Below are 25,295 nucleotides of genomic sequence, written 5' to 3'. Positions count from 1 at the left end.
TTATAATAATTTTATGATGTAGGGATTTGTGCTAGAGATAAATAGCTTCGCTACTTGAGAATTTTTGGCAGCTCCTGTAGAATATCGGAGCTGAAGTATGTCGTACGAGAAGGAAATTTTGTTTTTGTTTGGTAAGACTTCTCTTTGATCTTCCCATTTTTAGTCATGTAATGATATTTTGCCTGCGCTGTTATTTGTCCTCTGAGAAAGGCTAAATTCGCAAATACAATTATGCCTTGTTATTTCCTTTGGTATCCCCTTCATTTGTTGCTAGATTTTGAAGAGTTCTATTATACTTCAAATGACCAATCTATAATCTATGTATGTTATTATTTGTTGTTGCTCCCTTTTGATGGATCCCAAATAAAAATAAAAATTATCAATTGTATGGGTTCCCATCTATGCAGGGCCGGAGGGAAACATACATCCAACTTTATTACTCACATTTTTACGACGTAAATAGTTAACAAAACTTACAAGCAAATAAAACGATGTATCTATCGGTAATTCCTCAACCAAAACTTTTAAAAGCTCATACGAAGGTGACAGATATGGGACTTCTAACAACGTACCTGTTTGAGACCCACCTCAGTTGCCCTTCAGATATGCTCCCTTGCTTTCCACCAGTATCTTTGGCACTAAAATAGACGTTGAAGCTCATGTTCTGATTCATCTCACTGAACTCCAGCTTCTCAGGATAAACTTTCACCTCAACTCCTTCTGGTGCATTAACCTGCACTGCGTAGATGGAGTCCTCGTCCCCTACGTTCCTCACTATCCGTGTGATGGTCTTCTCTGAGTTCGTCTCCAATGTCACTGAGATGGACGGATAATTCAACTCCTCAGCAGTTGTGGGGTCGACTGTCGAACACTCCGTCCAATGGCGAGCGACGGCGGAGACTTGCTTATCAGTGTAACCTAAACCACAAAGGTAACCTAAGTAGTCATTTGGTTGGATATCATAGACTAGGCCTGGATCGTTGGCTCTCGATGGATTCACATGCCCGGCTCCGATGCTAAAGAATCCGGCGGCGTTCCATGTTTCGTCGGTGATTGGCTTACCGTCGCCGTCTAGGATATCGGACGAAGTCATGATCGCTGATTTAATTGCGGCGGGTGACCAGTCAGGGTGCGAGAGCTTTACTAGTGAGGCAATTCCGGCTAGTAGAGAGGCAGACGTCGACGTGCCGGAGATGACGTTAAACCACGAGGTTGAATTAATCGTCGCGTCGAGCGACAGCGGGCCGACCGGGGACGGCCACGCGCCTAACACGTTTACGCCGGGGGCGATGACGTCGGGCTTTAGGATGCCGTCGTTCACGACGCTCGGGCCTCTCGAGGAGAAGGCGGCCACCGCCGGAGATGGCGAGGCGCGGTATAACGTACCTTTGAAGTCGATCGCCGCCGTGGGGTTCGACGATGATTTAACATAGGCGATGATCTTGGCCCCATCGGAGTAGCTGACGTGGGACGTCGGGAGGACGTGCGCTCCGGCGGCTGCTGTGAAGCCCTCCTTCTCATCGTTCACGACTATCATGGCGGCGCCGCCGGCGGCCTTAACGACGACGCCTTTCTCGACGGTACTATTCGATCCACCGTTGTGGCAAACCACCACCTTCCCTTTAACGTTGATCCTTTTCAAGGATCCATCGCTGCAAGCCTTCACGCGTACGCCGCCCCTCATGCCGGGGTACACCACTGGGAGGAGGAGGGCAGTAAACCCACCGGGCTGGTACGCTGACTCCCCATTGAACTCATCGCCGCTCCCTAACCTCACCGTCGCCCTCATCGCCCGATCCATCCCGCTCGCGCCGACCGTCATGACCCACGGCGCGTCGTTCTCCACCGTTCCCCTCGCCGGCCCTCCATTTCCCGCCGAGCAACTGACAAATATCCCCTTCTCCACTGCCGCCATTGCTCCGATAGCCACGCTATCCTCGTAGAACGGCGCCGTCCCGCCGCCGAGCGACACCGACAGCACGTCGACGCCGTCGCCAATCGCTTGGTCGATCCCGGCCAGCACGTCGCTCGCGAAGCACCCGCCGCCGTGGCAGACCTTGTAAACCGCCACGTGCGCGCCAGCCGCGATCCCGGCAGCCGTGCCCCGCGCATTCCCAAGAACATCGGCGTTCTTGACTACGCTCCCCGCGGCGACGCTCGCCACGTGTGTGCCGTGGCCGTCGATGTCGACCGGCATATCCTTGCACCCTTTCCTGAAAGCCTTAGCTCCGATCACCTTACCACTGCACACGGACGGCTTAAAGTCGCAATGGCCCTTCCATTTGGCCGGGGGGTGCGGCATCCCCTCGTCTTTGAACGAAGGGTGTTCTGGTAAAATCCCAGTGTCGAGTAATCCTATGATCACCCCCTTACCCAAATTGGTATCCTTCAGCAGACAATTATAACCGCTGTTCATGCCCAAGAAGTCGGAGATGTGAGTCGAGTGTAGGTCGAGTCTCTTGTCGGGGTAGGCGTGCATGAATCCATCGATCTTTTGCATGGCTTTCAGCTCTTCGTGGGTTAGTTTGGCGGCGAATCCAGTGATGGCGTTTTGGTAGGAGTATACAATCCTTGGCTCGCCTGAGGCTAGAATTGTGGATGGGAGGAAGGATTGGTATAATCTAAGATGGTCTTCGGTGCTTTGGAGTTCCGTATTCTTGGGCTTTTGGACGTGGACGATGTACGTATCTTGTTGGGTGTTCCCATGGCCACTAATATCGATAGGAATGGGCAAGAGTTGGCAGTTGGTTGTGGGAAGAGAAGATTGGAAGGAGAAGAAGAAGAGAAAGAAAGAGAAGAAGAAGAAGAAGTTGGTGATCTTCATTAGTATTCTATTGATCAAGAGTGATGGAAAGGATGGGAGGATAGATGAGGTAAGATATAGTTAGGAAGGATTGAAAGAAATGATGAAAGCATGCAGCTATCATTGACATCGAGACACTGCAAATTCTCTTCCAGGACTTGCTCTATAATTTGTGAGAGGAAATTTCCTTTTAGCAGGGAAATTAGTACTCCTGTGGACTAATTCTGAGTACACTGCCACTAGTTACAAGAAATAATGGAGCAGCTGGATGAAAGCAAAATTATTAATTAACGACGTCATAACTGGCCATAATTATGTTAAAATACTTGTACCCATAAAAAAAGAAAAGTGCATTTTAAGTATTTTAAGATATAAATTTAATATCCAAATATTAATTCAAGGTGCGATATGAAAATTATAGAAAAAAAAACGTTGGATTACAAATAGCTCAAAGATGAGTCCTAATCACAAAATCAGTGAAATGTTGTAGTTATTTGAGAATTTTCTATTAATTAATTGGATTCCTAGGATTCGTACTGGAATGGAATCTAAGAAGAATAGGGGCTTTTCCATTTATTATCCAAATTCGTTTGAACCCGTTTCTCAAATGGGTCGCATCGGGTTTTCCAGTTCGCTTTTCCTCTAGGCGGGTTAATGGGTACACATCCTGATCCGGACCGTAGTAAATAGTAATTACTGGAAGCAAAGGGCATTCCTGTAATTAACGTGATCGGTCTCCCCCTCCACCCGTTTCCTTCCTCCCCTTTCCCCTTCCCTTCTCCCATCTCTCCCGAGCCGTCCTCGATCGCTCGGCGGCGACGATAAAACTTAAGAGAAACGACCCCAAATTGAAGACTTCAACCCTCAAATAAGCGAAATTTCCCATCTTGGTAAGCGCTTCAATTGCAGGTCAAGTTTTCCGCGAAAGATTTCCTCTTGGTGGAGTCTCTCTGCGTCGATCTTGCCTTGGTTAGGCGGTCCTCTTTCTAGGTATGTCTTTTTCTAGCTTTTGTTTAAGCTCTTGGTTATTTTCCGTGAACTCAAAATCTTGTTGGTGTCCGTATCTGTGGCGGTTGTACTTACGTTCTGTGGTCGCCTTGCGATAATATACAGTAATAGATTTATCGTTTTTCTATATTTGAGCTGGGTTTAGGTGATATGTTTCTCAAAGGTGAAATCTTTAGCTAATTTTGTACTTTTATCCTGTTTGTCATTGTCTGATTAGGTTCTTGTTGTGAAGCTCTAAGCTTGTATTCGAACAAAAAAGAAAAAAATTAAGCTTGTCGTAAAAATAATTTTTGGACACGGATTGCTGCAAAATTGAACTCAGGAAGTTATCAATATAAATTATTCTCTTCCTTACTGCTTTAGGCTCTAAGTAGACTTCTCAGTTCTCAAGTTCTTTCTCATACCTTACGTTGCCAATTTGGCAGGTGGCTTGGTTTAAAGTTGATGACTGCAATTAGCGGGTAATTCTAATATATAAGATGCCTTGACGAATATGACTAGCTTTCTTTGCATGCAATACTGTTGGGATTTGCTCACGAAATGGCTGATTTGTGAAGTTTGAGCTCATTTTTTTTTTGCGCTTCCTGATCTGGATGAGATACGAAGAATAAGCTTATTTTTAGCTGTTTTATGGCTAGCCAAGCCTTAGTTCAGCAAGAACAGAATCTTGTTCTGTCAGACCATTCTCTGGTCATTGGACAAGAGTTCCCAGATGTGGAGGCTTGCAGGAGAACACTTAAGGATATTGCTATTGCTTTGCATTTCGAGCTTAGAATTGTGAAATCTGACCGCAGCCGGTTCATAGCCAAGTGTTCAAAGGAAGGATGTCCCTGGCGTGTCCATGTGGCAAAGTGTCCTGGTGTACCTACCTTCTCAATCAGGACGTTGCATGGAGAGCATACATGCGAGGGAGTTCGTAATCTTCACCACCAGCAAGCTAGTGTTGGCTGGGTTGCCAGGTCTGTGGAGTCTCGTCTTAGAGACAATCCACAGTACAAACCGAAGGAGATATTGCAAGACATCCGAGAACAGCATGGTGTTGCCGTATCCTATATGCAAGCATGGCGTGGGAAAGAGCGAAGTATGGCTGCAGTACATGGCACTCTTGAGGATGGATACCGCCTTCTTCCAGCATATTGTGAGCAAATTAGGAGAACAAATCCTGGGAGCATTGCATTAGTTTATGCAACTGGGCCAGAGAACTGTTTTCACCGTCTGTTTATTTCCTATCGCGCGTCAATTTATGGTTTCCTGCATGCTTGCAGACCGCTTTTGGAACTTGATAGAGCACAACTTAAAGGAAAATATCTTGGAACTTTACTTTGTGCCTCAGCTGTTGATGCAGATCACACTTTGTTTCCATTGGCATTTGGCATTGTGGATGCTGAGAGTGATGATAATTGGATATGGTTTCTATCAGAATTGCGAAAGCTTCTTGGAGTTAATACAGACAAGATGCCCATCTTGACAATATTGTCTGAAAGACAAAAAGGAATTGTAGAGGCAGTTGAAACCCATTTCCCGACTGCTTTTCATGGATTTTGCTTGCGTTATGTGAGTGAGAATTTCCGTGATGAATTTAAGAATTCAAAATTAGTCAACCTCTTCTGGAATGCTGTTTATGCTCTCACACCAGCTGAATTTGATTCAAAAGTAGCTGAGATGATGGAAGTTCAAGATGTCATGCCATGGTTTCATCTCTTTCCACCAAACCTTTGGGCTGTTGCATACTTTGAGGGCGTGCGATACGGTCATTTTAGTCTAGGAATCACAGAGGTGTTGTATAAGTGGGCACTTGATTGCCATGAGCTTCCTATAGTGCAAATGATGGAACATATCCGGCATGAACTAACCTATTGGTTTACTGATCGTCGCAATATGGCAATGTCATGGACCTCAGTTCTTGTTCCCTCTGCAGAGAAGGTTATTTCAGAAGCCATTGCTGATTCGCGCTGTTATCAAGTTCTTCGTGCAAATAAAGTGGAGTTCGAGATTGTATCATCTGAGCGAACAAATATTGTAGATATACAAACAAGGTGCTGTTCATGTCGTCGGTGGCAAATGTATGGCATTCCATGTGCACATGCTGCTGCTGCACTCTTGTCTTGTGGTGAAGATGTCCGTCTCTATGCACAGGAATGCTTCAGCATTAGGAAGTACAGAGAGGCCTATTCAGAAATAATATATCCAATTCCAGATAGAAATATTTGGAAGGAATCAGCTTCTGGGATGGAAGGCGGAGGTGGCAAAGCGGATATCATAATACGCCCACCGAAAATTCGAAGGCCGCCTGGCCGTCCCAAAAAGAAGGTTCTTCGCATTGAAAGTTTAAAACGGCCAAAAAGAGTTGTTCAGTGTGGCCGCTGTCATTTATTAGGACATTCTCAAAAGAAATGCACTTTGCAGATCTGACACTTTTTATGTGCTAATATATGCAAGAAAAGCATAAGGGTGTTGTATCGCGAATGGAAGTTTTTCTCTGTTTTTCTGGCTGATACTTTGTCTGTTCCGTCTAAGTAAGAGTGTAAGACTGAGGTCTTCGTTTTTAGATGGCCGATGAACTGAAGCGCTTTTTACCTCTAGAAAATGGATTATAGAACTAATTCCTTGTGTGCTTCTTCTTCCTGCTTCAGTGTTAGTTTTCCTTGAGGAAGTACTAGCTACAATAACGACATTCTCCAAGAAGCAGGTTATCTCTATGTTTGATATGCTGTAAACTGATGCCTGCCAAGCTTCAGTTGTGGCTAGTATATCCGTCGCTCGAGTACGTACTGCTGTAAACTATCACATTTGTTATATTATTGGATGTTATCATATCTCAAATAACTTTTAGTTTCTTGAAGTACCTAAAAATAATTTCTTCTCTAAAAAGAGCCTTGTGTAACAAACTGTATATATCACAACAGTTCGTTTTCTTCCCTATTAATTGTAATTTCTTTTTTATAGAAGTAGAAATTCAGTGAAAATCATAAACTGTGATATAGGAAAGCATTTAGGGTTTTCTATAAAACTTCTATTGGAAGCAGCAAAGATGATACACAATTAGCGATGGGATGCTAATATAGTAATATACAGAAGTACGATATGATACGGCAATACGATTAATTTAAAAAAAAAAAAAAAAATATATATATATATATAGTGTATTGATATATGTAAGATGATAAATTGCTAATATATGTGCCAAATAATTCAATGCGAACTATTAATTTTTCTCTCCTAATTGAATCGTTGAGATTAAATAATACTAAATAAAATTAAATACCGGTCATATTAATAGGAAGTACCAATCATTTTTTTAGATTGTAAGGGTAAATTAGTTATTTTTTTCTCTTAGCTATCTATTTTTTTTTATAAAAAATAAAATTAATAATAAATTGGTAGAAGTTGACTGTCATATTATTAAGGAAATAGTTATAAGAATAAGTAATAAGAAAATACTTAAATTATAATTTTTTGTTGATTAATCTAGTCACATATATAAAATGTCTTATATACCCTTTAATTTATCGAAAGATAAAAATTATTTTCAATAACTAACCTGTTAGTATGGAATCATTGCTCAATATATATATCTCTAGAGCCCCATCGATTTTGTAGCACTCAAAACATGTCACTTCCACTTCTCAAACATATGGCACATCCAAGCACTAGCATATAAATAATTTACACATATTCGCATTCACTGTTGAACACAAATGCACGAACCAAGCAGAGGAAAAAGGCGCCACCTTTCGCCATCCCCAGCCTCCGTCATCTCGAGAAGGATGTCGCAAGGGATTTTAGGGTGAGGGAAATCGCGTAAGATTTGGGCTTTCAAACAGTGGATGAATTGAGGGCTTAGATTGGTTAATTTTAATTTAATGGGTTATTAATTCGGGCCAAAGATCGCTCTATTGAAGTTCCTAATCTTTTCCTCTGATTATATTTTAGCAAGCATTATAGCATCACTGCTGCAGTAGGTATGGTCTCACACTCATCCATGATTATTAAGCGCATCTTGGGACTACATGCAACTTCTTATGGAGTTCGTTTGGTCTCTTATATTTTCCCAAGAAGTTACAGAATCATAGTTGAAAATTTAATGGCAGTTCTTGGCAATGGAAAGCTAGGTAGAAGGAACTTCTTGGAAAGTAACAGAATGCAATGCTCTCGTTTTATAGATGTAATAAGCAAGGGGCATTGGATTTGCTACAAGCTATAAGTTGTATGAGTTGCTCTTTTAGCATTTAGTAGGGGTAAGATCGTACCTTCAGAACATCTCTTCTGCGTATTACAATCTTAACCTTTGATACCAGTCGGACGCAACGTGGATGCTTTAGAATTTCCATATTCCTTTGAAGAGTAACCGTAATAGTGCGGCCAGCAGCTGTCTTGTTATTACGATTTTAACCTTCCAGCTTAACCGATCTCTATATATAACCTTACGCCCGCGCCCCGGCTTTCATTTCTTGCAACGGCATTCTTGAAACGAGCTCTTCTTCTCTTTCCTTCTCTTCTCTCCTCTCCTCTCCTGAAACCCTAAGGATTCCTTCCATGGATGAGAAGAGCGTTCTGTTCCTCTCCCGTGGAGATGCCGAAGCGGTTCTAGGGCTTGAAGGCTCCCGCATCAACTAGAAGACGGTGGAATCGCGTTTCCCTTTCCGGAATCCAAGGGAAATCCTCATCCACCTTCAAGAACTGCGAGCAATCTTCTTCTCCTTGCTTATATAGGTGTGTGTGATCGAGTTTTTTTAACGTCATTTTGCTCTTGGATAAAACAATGTCCTGAATCGGCAATATGCATTTTCTTGTTTAATTTTGGTGAATTTTTTTTCTTCTGCTGTTTGATCAATGTTCTTTATCCCCTTAATAACATCTTGCAATTACAGGAAGTTCTTAAAGATCTGAGATGGGTAAGAGGTTTTCAAACTTTATATTATATATTTACTAGTTTGTTCTTGGATAGGAGTTCTAGTTTGTGCTGTTCTGTTGTCGTTTGATTGGTGCAGTGATGGGGGATATGAATTTGTTGCCTTCTATACTTCTCTGACCAAGAGGAAATTTTTATCTTTACCTTTTAAAAGGTTTTTCTGTTCTGGTTATCCACCTTCCCGACCTTCTTTTACTTGATATCTTTCTTGGAACTCTCTTACTTGATATCCTCCTTAAATTGGATTCCTTACTAGATCCTTATAATTTCAAATTTGAGGGTAGAAAAAACTTAGTTATACTTCGCAAAAAGCTGATTTAATAAGCACCTGGATCATCTTCTTTGTTGATGCCCAGCCGCCCAGGACAGAAATGGGGACAGAGGAACCAATTTTGTTAATGTGTTTTTTCTTTACTGCTCCTGCCATGTTGTGATACATAATGGCCCAATTGTCATTAATCTTGAAAGCAATATGTTATCTTTCACCTAAGTGGACAAAGCCTCTCGCTCTCAAGGTAATTATGTTATTTGTGCTCTCCCTCTTAGTGAAATCAGAAAGAGAACAAAGAGACATAAACAATGAACAGAAGACCACTCCCTTAGAAATCTTTTTTTTTTTTTGGAAACGTCAGAAGAGGTGATACCAGTTCTTCACATAGATATCAGCACCTTCTTGATCTCTGCACTACAGTTGTTTTCTTTTCAACTCCTCCATTCTTCTTTTATTTCTTTCTTAATATCAAACACCAAACCATACTCCCAATATCATAAATGCTAGAATATTCCAAAGCCCCATATCTTAAGAGATGCTCTATATCTTTGCACCAAACCATACTCCCAAGTTAAAAGTTTGTCACCTCTCGTTTTTTGCATCTATTACTTGCTTAAATGCTCTTTGTTGCTATTATTATCGTTACCATGGCCTTGTAATGATAGATTGTTGCTCGTGGGTTAAGTGGTCACATTGGGTAAAGGTGGTATAAAATAGCAAGAGAAGGGAATGCATGCTGGTGACCATGGGATAAGTCTAGGGCTTTGTCTTGACACAAAAGGGGAAATGAGAGCATTCAGATGGTCTGATCTTACACAGAACCACAGAAACTTTTACCAACTACTCATGATATCGTAGTGCAATTCTAGTTACTCTTCTTAACATCAGGCATATGCCATCTTGCTGATCAGAAATTAGACAATTCATATGGTTTTTTATTTTGCAATCATAATCATGATCGGTGGATTCACATTGATCTCTCTTTCTCTCTTGCTCTACTTGAAGGAATGCTGCTAATATTTGAAGTTTTGAACCTAATACATGACAGAGTAGAAGAGAGATTTCTTTTCTACATTTACCTAGGTGCTTTTCAAATACTTACAGCCCATATATGTGATTTGATAGATCACTTATTTTTATACATGCTAGATTATTTGATTAATTACTCATGTATTAAGTGGGAAAAGTAAACTTGATGGCTAAAAACCCCAATAGGGGGAGGCTTGTTTCTACTCTATCAACAATAGTAATAAAAAAAATCTCTATATGAAGACTGAATGAGAAGAGAATGGCTAAACCCTACTTCTCTATCATATTTATTTTTCACAATCAGATAGAGGGCTAAAATCCTTATTTCCATCCATCAATATCTCTTGGTTTTGTTCAGTTATTTATTGTGAAATATTTTGGGGAAGCAAATCTCTTCATTGCAATCTCTAGAGTTACATCAAAATTAGAAGACAATTAAGTTCATAAAAGGTCATTTGCAGCTGCATAGTCAAATAACTTTGTATTGAAACGTGATTCAGGACATATGAAAAAGGATGGTGCATAGGCGACTACTATTGGCAAACTTTGATTCAAATGCATATTATTCTCTATCATTGCTTCTAAGATTTTTAGTTGCTTATGGATCTGAATGCTGATGTTGTTGTAAAGATTTTCCTCTACTACATGGTAAAATCTAAACATCAAAAACATCAGTAGCTCTCATATATATCGCATGCAAAGGGTTCTCAGATTGATCCAGTAAACTAAATCTTTATGAAGGTTAAGATATCTCAAGTGAATTGATGATCACAGAGAAAACAGAAGAACGTTGAAACAATAATGTTTGCTGCTTCTGCATAAGCTGCTTGTCCAAGTGATGCCATCTTTGCAACAACTGTAGACGTGACTGCTCTCGTGACCATTGAGCAACTGTAAGTTATCAAATTGAAGTTAAATAACAAGTATATCTAAGTTTGAAATAATTTCTTCCTAGGTTACTTTTGTAATTTAAGAAAAATAGTTATATAGTTAGTGTTTTCTGCTCTGGAAATTTCACTACTTTACAGTTTATCCAGTATAAATTATGAGATACTATAAGAAAGTCTTCCTCTGAAGAAGTTATTGAATCATAGTTGAAATGAAGTGTCCCTGAACTGTGCAATCACCTGGTAAGAAATTCTTGTGCTTGTTTATTTTCTCTTGTATTAGATTTGTGTTTTCTTTCTGAGAATCCTGAGTTACTGGATAATTTTCCATTGCAAGAATTTGGAAGGAACCAAGAATGAGTAGTTCTACTCACGCTAACTACTGGAACGTAAAGTTTCACTGCATACATAGTCTGCATATATTTATTTGTTGGTCTGTTTCAAGTTCACTTTTGCTTTTGACTTTTACAAAAATGAGAATAACTTTGCTTCCCTAATGTTAGGATGTCGTACTGGGGTTGCTGACGGGAAGGTCTATGGCTAACAAATGGTTTAGTTGAGATCACATTATCTAAAAGTTCTTGAAGCTTTAAAACTTTTATAAGCTTTTACTCTTTTTGCTAGCCTTGGAGTAAATAACTAAATATACCTTTGGATTGGTAGAACTTGTTTCCCACATATTAGTGGAATAAATGATTGATAGTATATAAGTTGTTATTTACCTATTCATTTGGTAAAAAGTTTCTAGATTCTGATATCCATGATAACTAAATGACAAGAACGGTTATACACATTAATTGTAGGTTTTTGTATTGATTAACATGGAGTACATGTCTTCATATTGACACCAGCAATCCAGCATTGCCCTCATTATTCCTATATAGGGAAGTTAAGATGTCCAACATTGGCATTGTGCTGCTGTGTGATGCTAGAGGTTCACGATGGCCACATCATTTTACTGTAGTAGTAAAGGTCTATTAACTGAAACCAGATATGTAATGCATGCAATCATTCATTTTAAGTAAGAAACCAGATATGAAATTTCTTTCAAGAATTTGCTAGTTGCAACAATTTGCCCATCTTCAATACTATCATAAGTTATCAATACTAGGAAACTAACTAGTCAACCCCATACATGCCTATGAATTGGCAGGTGAAACTAACTGTTGCTGGAAGTACCATGGTTCGCCGTATCGACCGATCCCGATACAGGTCGGCCAATCCAGATCGGGATCAGCCGATCCAGATCCCGATCCAAGTCCGATCCAAACTCTTTCTCTCTTTCACTCTTTCTTTTCACTCTCTTACTCTTTTTTATTCTTTTACTCTTTCTTTCTTTTTTTCTCTCCTTACATATAATCATTGTTTTTCTTACGGAGAGTTCTAGTTCCGGTGAACTCCAACAAACTCCGGTATATAAGTTTTTAATTAATTTTTTTATTTCTCTCTCATTTTTTTCCATTTCTTCCGCTCTCTCCCTTTTTCTTCTCTTTTCTTCTTCTTTACTGCATCATGGTTTTTTTTTTGTTTGATTTTCTTCCAATCACGCTCTTTCTAATCTCTTCTTTTTTTATTTTTATTACAACATAGTTTTTCTTTTTTCTTTTTTTCTTTTTGGTTTTTCTAAATTTTAAAAAGTTTTCCTACATTTTCAAATAATATTTAGAATTTTATGTAATTAAAAAGTCTAATCCAATCTAGCCGACTAATACGACCGATATGGCCGATCCTCTGATACGTATCATTTTTTCGGAAGGCCTATCCTGATTCCGATCCCAATTTTTCGAACGTTGGAAAGTACAACTACCTGGTATGAATTTTTCGCACTTGTTTATTTGTTTTCTTATAAGTATCCTCAAATGCTGGTTAAAATTACATTACAAGAATTTGGAAGGAATCAAGAATGAGCATAGTTTTTCTTCCCATGCTAATGAAATGAGGTAAAACTTCACTACTTACGTAGTTTTCATGCAATTCATTTGTTAGGTCTGTTTTAAGTTCATTATTTCTTTTGACTTTCATAAGTATGATATTTAATACAAGATTTTGTGGTTTCTTGGTTCTAGTTCATATCTACATTTAGATATATATATTTTAAGTTCTTACTTTACATAATTTTTCAATAATTTGTCGTCATATTGTTACCTTTTTTATTTTATTTTATATTTCAATGTCATGTTTGATATATGTATATATTGTTTTTATATGTTTAATTCTATGTTTGTTGATGTTTTATTTTGAAATTAAAATTTTATACTGAGTGGCATTTGCCATATTACCCAACACTAGTTATCAATTGTGATGCTTATACTTGGCAATATCTCGATTATTTACATTTTAAACGTGTGTTGTCTCATGCCGCTCATTGGCGCTAAGCACTACTCCGACCTTTTATTGTGCATAAGGCTATGCCTCTCCTTGCAGCCTATATTGATGGCTCCTCAAAATGAGAAATTAGTAGTTATTTTTTTAACTCAATATTTTATAAATATTTTTTATTTCTTATTGCAACTTATTGTTTCTTAGTTTTTCTTTATGATATTTCTATTTACTTGATCTTTTTGAAATATTTTTTGTTTTTCAAATATTGATGTTTTATTTTGAAATTAGAATTTTATATCGAGTGGCACTAGCCGTATTGCCCAATAGTAGTTATAAATTGTGAATGCTTATATTAGGTAGTATCTCGTTGATTTTTCTTATTTTCTTGATATTTAAAAAATTTAGTGGTAAATATGTTCATAATTTTGATGGCTCATCAAAATGAGACATTAGTATTTTTTTTTTAACTCAATATTTTTTAATAATTTTTTTTCTTATTACAACTTATAAACTTAGTTTTTCTTTATAATATTTCTATTTATTTGATCTTTTTGAAATATTTTTTATTTTTCAAATCTTTTTGAAATAGTTGATGTTTTATTTTGAAATCAGAATTTTATATCGAGTGACAATAGCTATATTGCCCAACACTCATTATAAATTGTGAATGATTATACTTGGTATTATCTCGATGATTTTTCCTATTTTATTTATATTTTTAAGAAAAAATTTATTGGTAGATATGTTCATTTTATAAATCTAATTGATTATATTATTCAGTTCAAGATTTTGTGGTTTATTTGTTTTATTTCATATCTACATTTATTTATATATTTTATAGCTTGATTATCTAGTTTTATTCAACATTTTTCTTTGATTTTTTAATGTTCTTACTTTACGTGATTTTTCAATAATTTGTTTTCTTATTATTACTTTTTTATTTTATTTTATATTTTAAATGTCATGTTTGATATATGTATGTATTGCCCTCTTATGTTTCTAATTTTGTGTTGGTTGATGTTTTATTTTGACGACTCATCAAAATGAGACATTAGTAGTTATTTTTTTTAAAATTTAATGTTTTATAAATATTTATTATTTCTTTTTGTAATTTGTTATTTCTCAATTTTTCTTTATGATATTTCTATGTACTTGATTTTTATGATATTTCTAATTACATGTTAAGCGTGTATTGTCTAATGCTGCTCATTGGCGCTAAGCACTATTCCGACATTTTATTGTGCATAACGCTATGTCTCTCATTGTCGTCTATTTTGATAGCTCATCAAAATGAGACATTAATAGCTATTTTTTTAACTCAATATTTGTATTAATAGCTATTTTTTTAACTCAATATTTGTAAATATTTTTATTTCTTATTGCAACTTATTGTTTCTTAGTTTTTCTTTATGATATTTTTTTTTACTTAATTTTTTTGAAATATTTTTTATTTTTCAAATACAGATATGTTTGTTGATGTTTTATTTTGAAATCAGAATTTTATAACGAGTGGCACTAGTTATATTGCATAACACTAGTTATAAATTGTAAATGCTTATACTGGGTATTATCTCGATGATTTTTCTTATTTTCTTGATATTTTTAAGAAAAAATTTAAGTGGTAGATATGTTCATAACTATTTTATAAATCTAATTGCTTATATTATTAAGTACAAGATTTTGTGGTTTCTTTGTTTTATTTCATATCTATATTTATGTATATATATTTTATAGTTTTACTATCTAGTTTTATTCAACATTTTTCTTTGATTTATATAATATTCTTGCTTTATGTGATTTTTCAATAATTTGTTTTCTTATTATTACCTTTTTTATTTTATTTTATATTTTAAATGTCATGTTTGATATATGTATGTATTGCCCTCTTATGTTTATAATTTTGTGTTGGTTGATGTTTTATTTTGACCACTCATCAAAATGAGACATTAGTAGTTATTTTTTTTAAAATTTAATGTTTTATAAATATTTGTTATTTCTTTTTGTAATTTGTTGTTTCTCAATTTTTCTTTATGATATTTCTATGTACTTGATTTTTATGATATTTCTAATTACATGTTAAGCGTGTATTGTCTAATGCTGCTCATTGGCGCTAAGCACTATTCCGACATTTTATTGTGCATAACGCTATGTCTCTCATTGCCGTCTATTTTGATAGCTCATCAAAATGAGACATTAATAGCTATTTTTTTAACTCAATATTTGTATTAATAGCTATTTTTTTAACTCAATATTTGTAAATATTTTTATTTCTTATTACAACTTATTGTTTCTTAGTTTTTCTTTATGATATTTCTTTTTACTTAATCTTTTTGAAATATTTTTTATTTTTCAAATACAGATATGTTTGTTGATGTTTTATTTTGAAATCAGAATTTTATAACGAGTGGCACTAGTTATATTGCATAACACTAGTTATAAATTGTAAATGCTTATACTGGGTATTATCTCGATGATTTTTCCTATTTTCTTGATATTTTTAAGAAAAAATTTAAGTGGTAGATATGTTCATAACTATTTTATAAATCTAATTGCTTATATTATTTAGTACAAGATTTTGTGGTTTCTTTGTTTTATTTCATATTTATATTTATGTATATATATTTTATAGTTTTACTATCTAGTTTTATTCAACATTTTTCTTTGATTTATATAATATTCTTGCTTTATGTGATTTTTCAATAATTTGTTTTCTTATTATTACCTTTTTTATTTTATTTTATATCTCAATGTCATGTTTATATATGTATGTATTGCACTTTTATGTTGGTTGATGTTTTATTTTGAAATTAAAATTTTATTTCGAGTGGCACTAGCAATGTTGCCCAACACTCGTTATAAATTGTAATGCTTATACTATGTAATATTTCGATAATTTATATTTTAAGTGTGTTGTCTCATACCACTCATTGGCGTGAAACACTACTCCAACCTTTTATTGTGCATAAGGCGATTCCTCGCCTTACTGCTTATTTTGATTGTTTATCAAAATGAGACATTAGTATTTTTTAATTTTATATTTTGTAAATATTTTTTATTTCTTTTTATAATTTATTATTTTTCAATTTTTCTTTATGATATTTCTATTTACTTGATCTTTTTGAAATATTTTTTGTTTTTCAAATACATATATGTTTGTTGATGTTTTATTTTGAAATCAAAATTTTATACTGAGTGGCACTAGCTATATTGCCCAACATTAGTTATTAATTGTGAATGTTTATACTAGGTATTATCTTGATGATTTTTTATATTTTCTTGATATTTTTAAAGAAAATTTTATTGATATATATGTTCATTTTATAAATCTAATTGCTTATACTGTTTAGTGCATAAGGCTATGCCTCGCTTTGCTGCCTATTTTGATAGCTCAACAAAATGAGTCATTAGTAGTTTTTTTTAATTTAATATTTTATAAATATTTTTTTATTTATTTTTGCAATTTATTATTTCTCAATTTTTTATGATATTTCTATTTATTTGATCTTTTTAAAATATTTTTTATTTTTCAAATACACATATATTTGTTGATATTTTATTTTGAAATCAGAATTTTATACCGAGTGTCACTAGTTATATTGCACAACGTTAATTATAAATTGTGAATTCTTATACTGTGTTTTATCTCAATGATTTTTCTTACTTTCTTGATATTTTTAAGAAAATTTTTATTGGTAGATATATTCATTTTATAAATCTAATTGCTTATATTATTTAGTACAAAATTCTGTGATTTATTTGTTTTATTTTTTATCTACATTTATGTATATATTTTATATTTTACTATCTAATTTTATTCAACATTTTTCTTTGATTTATAATATTATTACTTTATGTGATTTTTCAATAATTTATTTTCTTATTATTACCTTTTTTATTTTATTTTATATTTAAATGTCATGTTTGATATATGTATATATTATTTTTTTATATTTCTAATTCTATATTTGTTAATGTTTTATTTTAAAATTAGAATTTTATACCGAGGCGCACTATCTATATATTCCAACACTAGTCATTAATTTTGAATGTTTATACTGAGTATTATCTCGATGATTTTTCCTATTTTCTTGATATTTTTAAGAAAAAATTTAACTGGTAGATATGTTCATAACTATTTTATAAATCTAATTGCTTATATTATTTACTACATAATTTTGTGGTTTATTTGTTTTATATTTTATAGCTTTACGATTTAGTTTTATTCAACATTTTTCTATCATTTATAATGTTTTATTCAAATACAGATATGTTTGTTGATATTTTATTTTGAAATCAAAATTTTATTCCGTGTGGCACTAACTATATTGCCTAGCGTTAGTAATAAATTGTGAATTCTTATACTGGTATTATCTCGATGTTTTTTCTTATTTTCTTGATATTTGTTTCTCAATTTTTATTGGTAGATATATTCATTTTATAAATCTAATTGCTTATATTATTTAGTATAAAATTATGTGATTTATTTGTTTTATTTTATATCTACATTTATGTATATATTTTATATTTTACTATCTAGTTTTATTCAAAAAATTTCTTTGATTTATAATATTATTACTTTATATGATTTTTCAATAATTTATTTTTTTATTATTACCTTTTTTATTTTATTTTATATTTCAATGTCATGTTTGATATATGTATGTATTGATTTTTTATATTTATAATTCTATATTTGTTAATGCTTTATTTTAAAATTAGAATTTTATACCGAGGGGCACTAACTATATTTTCTAACACTAGTTATTAATTTTGAATGCTTCTACTGAGACATTATCTCGATGATTTTTTCTATTTTCTTGATATTTTTAAGAAAAAATTTAACTGGTAGATATGTTCATAACTATTTTATAAATCTAATTGCTTATATTATTTACTACATGATTTTGTGGTTTATTTGTTTTATATTTTATAGCTTTACTATCTAGTTTTATTCAACATTTTTCTATAATTTATAATGTTCTTACTTTACGTGATTTTTCAATAAAATATAGCTTTTAGTTTTATTCAATTATTTTACTTGTTATAAATTGTAATGCTTTTAGTTTTATTCAATTATTTGCCCAACACTCGATATAAATTGTAATGCTTATACTATGTAATATCTCAATAATTTATATTTTAATGGTGTGTTGTCTCATGCCACTTATTGTCGCGAAGCAATACAACGATTTTTTATTGTGCATAAGATGATGCCTCACCTTGCGCCTATTTTGATAGCTTATCAAAATGAGACATTAGTAGTTTTTTTTAATTTAATATTTTGTAAATATTTTTTTATTTCTTTTTGCAATTTATTATTTTTCAGTTTTTCTTTATGATATTTCTATTTATTTGATATTTTTGAAATACTTTTTGTTTTTCAAATACACACATGTTTGTTAATATTTTATTCTAAAATCAGAATTTTATACCAAGTGGCACTAGCTATATTGCCCAAAATTAGTTATAAATTGTGAATGCTTATACTGGGTTTTATCTTAATGATTTTTCTTTTTTTTTGATATTTTTAAGATAAATTTCATTGGTAGATATGTTTATTTTATAAATATAATTGCTTATATTATTTAGTGCATAAGGGTATGCCTCGCTTTGCCGCTTATTTTAATGGTTCATCAAAATAAGAATTTGGTAGTTTATTTTTTAATTTAATATTTTGTAAATATTTTTTTTTTGCAATTTATTATTTCTCATGATATTTCTATTTACTTTATTTTTTTCAAATATTTTTTGTTTTTCAAATACTTGTTGATTTTTTATTTTAAAATCAGAATTTTATAATGAGTGGCACTAACTATATTGCCCAACATTAGTTATAAATTATGAATGCTTATATTGGGTATTATCTCAATGATTTTTTCTATTTTTTTGATATTTTTAATAAAAAATTTAATTGGTAGATATGTTCATAACTATTTTATAAATCTAATTGCTTATATTATTTAGTACAAGATTTTGTGGTTTCTTTGTTTTATTTGTATCTACATTTCTGTATATATTATCTAGTTTTATTGAACATTTTTATATGATTTATAATGTTCTTACTTTATGTGATTTTTCAATAACTTTTTTATTATGAAATTTTTTATGTTATTTTATATTTCAATGTCATGTTTGATATATGTATGTATTGCCTTTTAATGTTTCATGTTTGCCATTTATCGTCTTGTCGCCTATTTTGATCGCTTATCAAAATGAGACATTAGTTTTTTTTTTAATTTAATATTTTGTAAATATCTTTTATTTTTTTTTTAATTTAATATTTTGTAAATATCTATTTTTTTTTTGTAATTTATTATTGGCACTAGCAACGTTAGTTACGAATTGTAAATGCTTACACTGGGTATTATCTCGATAATTTTTGCTATTTTATACAAGATTTTGCTGTTTTTTTGTTTTAATTTATATCTACAATTATATATATATTTTATAGTTTTACTATCTAGTTTTATTCAACATTTTTATTTGATTTATAATATTATTACTTTACGTGATTTTTTAATAATTTGTTTTCTTATTATTACCTTTTTGATTTTATATTATATTTTATTTTTAGAATATTATTACTTTATGTATTGCTTTTTTATATTTCTAATTCTATATTTGTTAATATTTTATTTTAAAATTATAATTTTATACCGCACTAACTATATTTCCTAACACTAGTTGTTAATTGTATTATCTCGATAAGTTTTCCTATTTTCTTGATATTTTTAAGAAAAAATTTAAGTGGTAGATATGTTCATAACTATTTTATAAATCTAATTGCTTATATTATTTACTACAAGATTTTGTGGTTTATTTGTTTTATTTTATATCTACATTTATGTATATATTTTCTTGATATCAGCATTTTTCTATCATTTATAATGTTATTACTTTACATTATTTTTTTAATAATTTATTTTCTTATTATTACCTTTTTTATTTATTTTATATTTCAATGCAATGTTTGATATATGTATATATTGCCCTTTTATGTTTCTTATTTTATGTTGGTTGAAGTTTTATTTTAAAATTAAAATTTTATTTTGAGCTAGCTATATTGCTCAACACTCGTTATAAATTGTGAATGCTTATATTAGGTGTTATATTGATGATTTTTCTCATTTTCTTCATATTTTTAAGAAAAAATTTAATTGGTAGATATGTTCATAACTATTTTATAAATATAATTCCTTATATTATTTACTACAAGATTTTGTGGTTTCTTTGTTTTATTTTATATCTACATTTATGGATATATTTTATAGCTTTACTATCTAGTTTTATTCAACATTTTTCTATGATTTATAATGTTCTTACTTTACTTGATTTTTCAATATATATTTTCTTATTATTACCTTTTTTATTTAATTTTATACTTTAATGCCATATTTGATATATGTATGTATTGCCTTTTTATTTTTTAATTTTATGTTGGTTAATGTTTTATTTTGAAATTAAAATTTTATTCCGAGTGCCACTAGCAATATTGCCAACACTCGTTATAAATTGTAGTGTTTATGCTGAGTAATATCTCGATAATTTACATTTTAATGGTGTGCTGTCTCATGCCACTAATTGGTGTGTAGCACCACTCTGACCTTTTATTGTGCATAAGGCTATGCTCGTCTTGCTGCCTATTTTGATGGCTCATCAAAATGAGACATTAATAGTTTTTTTTTAATTTACTATTTTGTAAATATTTTTTTTTGCAATTTATTGTTTCTCAATTTTTTTTAAAGATATTTCTATTTACTTGAATTTTTTGCAATTTGTTGTTTCTTAGTTTTTCTTTATGATAATTCTATTTTCTTTATCTTTTTGAAATATTTTTTTAAATATATTTTTATTTGTTTCTGGTTTTATTTTTTTTCTTTGATTTATAATGTTCTTATGTTACGTGGTGTTTCAATAATTTGTTTTCTTATTATTACCTTTTTATTTCATTTTATATTTTAATGTCATATTTGATATATGTATGTATTTCTTTCTTATGTATTCTATATTTGTTAATATTTTATTTTGAAATTATAATTTTATACCGAGTGGAACTAGCCATATTGCCTAACACTAGTTATCAATTGTGATACTTATACTGGGTCGTATATTGATAGTTTATATTCTAAACATGTATTATCTCATGCCTCTTATTGGCGCTAAGCACTATTTCGATTTTTTATTATGCATAACGCTATGCCTCTCATTGCCGCATATTTTGATTGCTCCTCAAAATGAGACATTAGTAGTTATTTTTTTAATTCAATATTTGTAAATATTTTTTATTTCTTATTGCAACTTATTGTTTCTTAGTTTTTCTTTATGATATTTATTTTTACTTGATCTTTTTGAAATATTTTTTGTTTTACAAATACAAATATGTTTATTGATGTTTTATTTTGAAATTAGAATTTTATAACGAGTGGCACTAGCTATATTGCCCAACACTCGTTATAAATTGTGAATGCTTATACTAGGTATTATCTCGATGATTTTTCTTATTTTCTTGATATTTTTAAGAAAATTTTTATTGGTAGATATGTTCATTTTATAAATCTAATTGCTTATATTATTTAGTACAAGATTTTGTGGTTTATTTGTTTTATTTCATATCTACATTTATGTATATTTTTTATAGCTTTACTATATAGATTTATTCAATGATCTTATTTTACGTGATTTTTCAATAATTTGTTTTCTTGTTATTACCTTTTTTATTTTATTTTATATTTTAATGTCTTGTTTGATATATGTATGTATTGTCTTTTTATATTTCTAATTTTATGTTGATTAATGTTTTATTTTGAAATTAGAATTTTATATCGAGTGGCACTAGCCATATTATCCAACACTAGTTATAAATTGTGATGTTTATACTAAGTAATATTTCGATAATTTATATTTTAAGCGTGTGTTTTCTCATACCGCTCATTGGCGCTAAGCATTATTCCGACGTTTTATTATGTATAAGGCTATGCCTCTTGTCATGATCCGAAATTGGAATCATGACCGGTTATGCTCTTAATACGCTTGAGATACACGAAGACTTACTAATATTTCCTAAATGTACAATGGAAAGAATAAATAAATAAAGAGAATCTGCTTTATTTAATTTAAACTAATTGTAATGAAAATAAAACAATATCACTATTACCATGTCTCTAAACGAAATTAAATTAACAATTATTTAAAACATAAGACCAAAAGAACGGAAAGGTAAATAAGTAGTTCTAGGTGGAGGTAGGGTTCCGGTGCATCTCGCTCTGTCGCCATGCTGAACATTACCTGAAATAATAGAAAAGAGAAAAAAAAACTATGTGCCAACAACTATAGCTCAGTGAGTGGAATCCACTCGAAAACCAAATAATACTAAAACTTTATAGTGTTAAATAAAACCCAAGTTAAACAATATAAATGACAATTTCCATAGGCATGTTCTTAAAATAATGTCAATAATAACAATAGAGGGTCATAACATGTAGCCTTGCTCAGTTTCAACATATTAATATCTTTCCAATGTTTATAATGTCATTTGTCTCGGTGGGTCTAAACCCGATGGATTCATATCAACTAGAAGTCATCTCAAGATGACGCTCAGATCTTTTCCTCATAGCTGATCCGGGTAGAGTTATTAGGAGGTGTCACTATGTGATCAATACATCCTGTGCAGCATCTATAAATACACGAAATCAAAACGGCCCTTGTCCAATATTGATTTGCCATGCCAAATCAATATTGCAGAGGATCTATTTGCATCCTTTCATCTCATTGATGTTGATATATACAAATCTGCTCTGCTCTATGTAAATCTCATGAGCATTACCATTTCTTTTTTACTGCTATACTTTTATGCATTGGAGGAACTATTAACTTTAGGTGTATACTTTGTTAGTCAGAAAAGCATTGTAATTTTTTCTTGTCCAGAGTATTTTCAAATGCTATGTGCCTCAGAATATGTAGGATTTCATTTTGAATCTTGTATGGAAGATTAGTGACATTTTTTTTTCATTCTTATGATCTTACTATGATAATATAAACAGGCCTATAGATTGGGCACATAATTATCTTTTGGTTGAGTAGTACTACATTGTGGTCTATAACCGGTTTTGTTTATTCATTATCGCATGAAAACTTCCACGGCGCTCACTACTACTCTTTGGAAAACTGAAAAGTCATATTGCTAATCAAATGCAAACAGGAAACTTTAGAAGTACAATAAAAGGTATCACATATTTTTGAGGGGCACAAATAATATCATTCTTTTGCTCTTTGTATGAAGTTTTATATTTGTGCATTCTTTTTTGCAATTTTACTTCTGTACGTGCCTTTGCTGAGCTCATTTTAAGTATATTCCATTCACTTTGTTAGCATTATTTTCTCTTTTGGTCTCTTCTTAAAGCTTTTGTTTTCTACTTCAAATGTTCTATTCAATTATTACTTTGCATCTTATGATTTTTAAACTTTTTTATATTCTCTTTTGATTGTGATTTCCTGTTTGTCTTCTTAAAGCATATTTTTAATTTATATGTGTGTGAATGTGCTTTTTAGGTGTCTTTATATGACCAAAACTTCCTTCCATCTTACCACTTGTCATGTGTTGCCATGTGATGCAAAAGGTCTGTGTTTATCACATTATATTTTTACACTAGTAAACTTCAAGTAAATGGCACCAAATACATTATGTGATTTGTTACGATTCATTGCCTTCCTTTCAAAGATTTATAATGTTCATAGCCGATTTTGATGTTTCCAAAACTATGCTGATCTTTACTGCTTTCTCAGAAAAAGAAAAGAAAAGAAGATTATCTGTCTATTTCATTTGTGGGAAGCTGGTGACTTTGCAGGTGAAATAGAGCTTCTTGTCTTGTTTATGCATTCCGTTGGTAATTTATTGCATCTTTTTCCTCTTAAAGTAATTAAATGCTGGATGCCGTGCAGCACTGGATGACCTGCTTAACTCCTGATAATTAGGATGGGATAAACCTCTGCTTCTCAAGTCTGAGAATTCATTTCTCAGCACTGTGTTTGGTTCAACTTTTTTCCCTGTGACTCGCATGAATTATATTTGTATATACAATCTTAAATTGTAATGGATTTCCTGATGGTAAAGTCTAGTACTAGCAAATGGTGGAAACAAAAATGGGCTAGCAAGAAACTTTCTTTTTCCAGAATTAAGTGATCAGATGATAAAAAGTCATCCTAATCTTTTGAATAAATGTATAGGATACTAACTCCAAAAATATGAACTTTCTATTGATTATGTTTGTCTCAGAGTCATAGTGGAACTATTTTAGATTTAGTATTAAAGTTTATTTCCTACATACTATAAATAGGTGATTTTACCATGGTCCCTTTTTGATGCAAAACGTGGTGGAGAAAGATGGGAGGGGAAAATAAGAAGGGAAGGAATGAGGTTTCATACCTCTACCCTACGAAACGGTTTCACACCAAAATTCTCCATAGAGCAAAATCACATAAACTTTCATTAACCTCCAAAGAAAATATAACGGGTCTATATATAGACCTACAATGGAATTAAGCAAAAAACACCCTACATATGAAATAAACAAAAGACACCCTAAATAAAGCAAAATCATAACCAGATCCCTATAAGAGGGACCATCAACTGTCGGCGCCTCCTGCGCTGGTACACATGCCATCGAGTCCTATCAATAATGTCCGCATCATTCTCCCTAGGTGGAAAAAAATTTGACTCCGTCGAGTGTGCTACTCTGCTGCTCTCATACTGCTCTAAGGTATCATGGTGATGTACCTCTAAATCGTGGCAATCAAGCCACGTGTTATCAAATGTAGGTCGTCCTTTCCAACGTACTAGATATTGTTGGGTTCCACCTTCTCTAGTTGAAATAATTTCATCATCTAAAATTTTATCAATTTTGTCTGCTATGTGGAATATTGGGAGGTAAAGAGGGTCTCTCATAAACAGGCTCATTGGTAGGCTCAGTATCTAGTGGGTTATCTAGGGTAAAATCTGGACCTTTATAAGCTACTAGATCCTCAATATTAAAAGTACAACTGATGCCGAAATCATTGGGGAGATCT

The 25,295-nt window shown here is 32.3% G+C and overlaps 2 protein-coding genes and 1 long non-coding RNA gene across 4 annotated transcripts; 2 read left to right on the top strand and 1 right to left on the bottom strand.

Annotated features, from left to right (window-relative positions):
* Positions 1 to 532: 532 nt before the first annotated feature.
* Positions 533 to 2,500, bottom strand: LOC140784009 (subtilisin-like protease 4). The gene has a single exon (XM_073131187.1). It carries the CDS (start codon positions 2,498 to 2,500, stop codon positions 533 to 535), a length of 1,968 nt encoding a protein of 655 aa, XP_072987288.1.
* Positions 2,501 to 3,589: 1,089 nt separating this feature from the next.
* LOC140785263 (uncharacterized) lies at positions 3,590 to 6,637 on the top strand. Its single transcript, XM_073133065.1, has 2 exons — positions 3,590 to 3,793; positions 4,237 to 6,637. Exon 2 carries the CDS (start codon positions 4,442 to 4,444, stop codon positions 6,221 to 6,223), a length of 1,782 nt encoding a protein of 593 aa, XP_072989166.1. The 5' UTR covers positions 3,590 to 3,793; positions 4,237 to 4,441; the 3' UTR covers positions 6,224 to 6,637.
* Positions 6,638 to 8,276: 1,639 nt separating this feature from the next.
* LOC140784722 (uncharacterized) lies at positions 8,277 to 24,372 on the top strand. Of its 2 annotated transcripts, XR_012108307.1 has the most exons (5): positions 8,277 to 8,524; positions 10,798 to 10,916; positions 23,781 to 23,848; positions 24,015 to 24,076; positions 24,171 to 24,372. It is a non-coding gene; the product is annotated as an uncharacterized lncRNA (long non-coding RNA). The 2 variants fall into 2 exon arrangements; XR_012108306.1 differs by lacking the exons at positions 8,277 to 8,524; positions 10,798 to 10,916 and adding an exon at positions 21,948 to 23,454.
* Positions 24,373 to 25,295: the final 923 nt, after the last annotated feature.

This window comes from Typha latifolia, chromosome 3, assembly GCF_019914945.1.
Source record: "Typha latifolia isolate L0001 chromosome 3, TyphaL0001v2, whole genome shotgun sequence".
NCBI lineage: Eukaryota > Viridiplantae > Streptophyta > Magnoliopsida > Poales > Typhaceae > Typha > Typha latifolia.
The sequence above is the reverse complement of the archived record's forward strand: the minus strand, read 5'-3'. Positions and strand labels throughout refer to the sequence as shown.

Bases quoted from the DNA above. Each gene is read 5' to 3' on its own strand.
- LOC140785263 (XM_073133065.1), top strand. From the start codon at position 4,442: ATGGCTAGCCAAGCCTTAGTTCAGCAAGAACAGAATCTTGTTCTGTCA.
- LOC140784009 (XM_073131187.1), bottom strand. From the start codon at position 2,500: ATGCAAAAGATCGATGGATTCATGCACGCCTACCCCGACAAGAGACTC.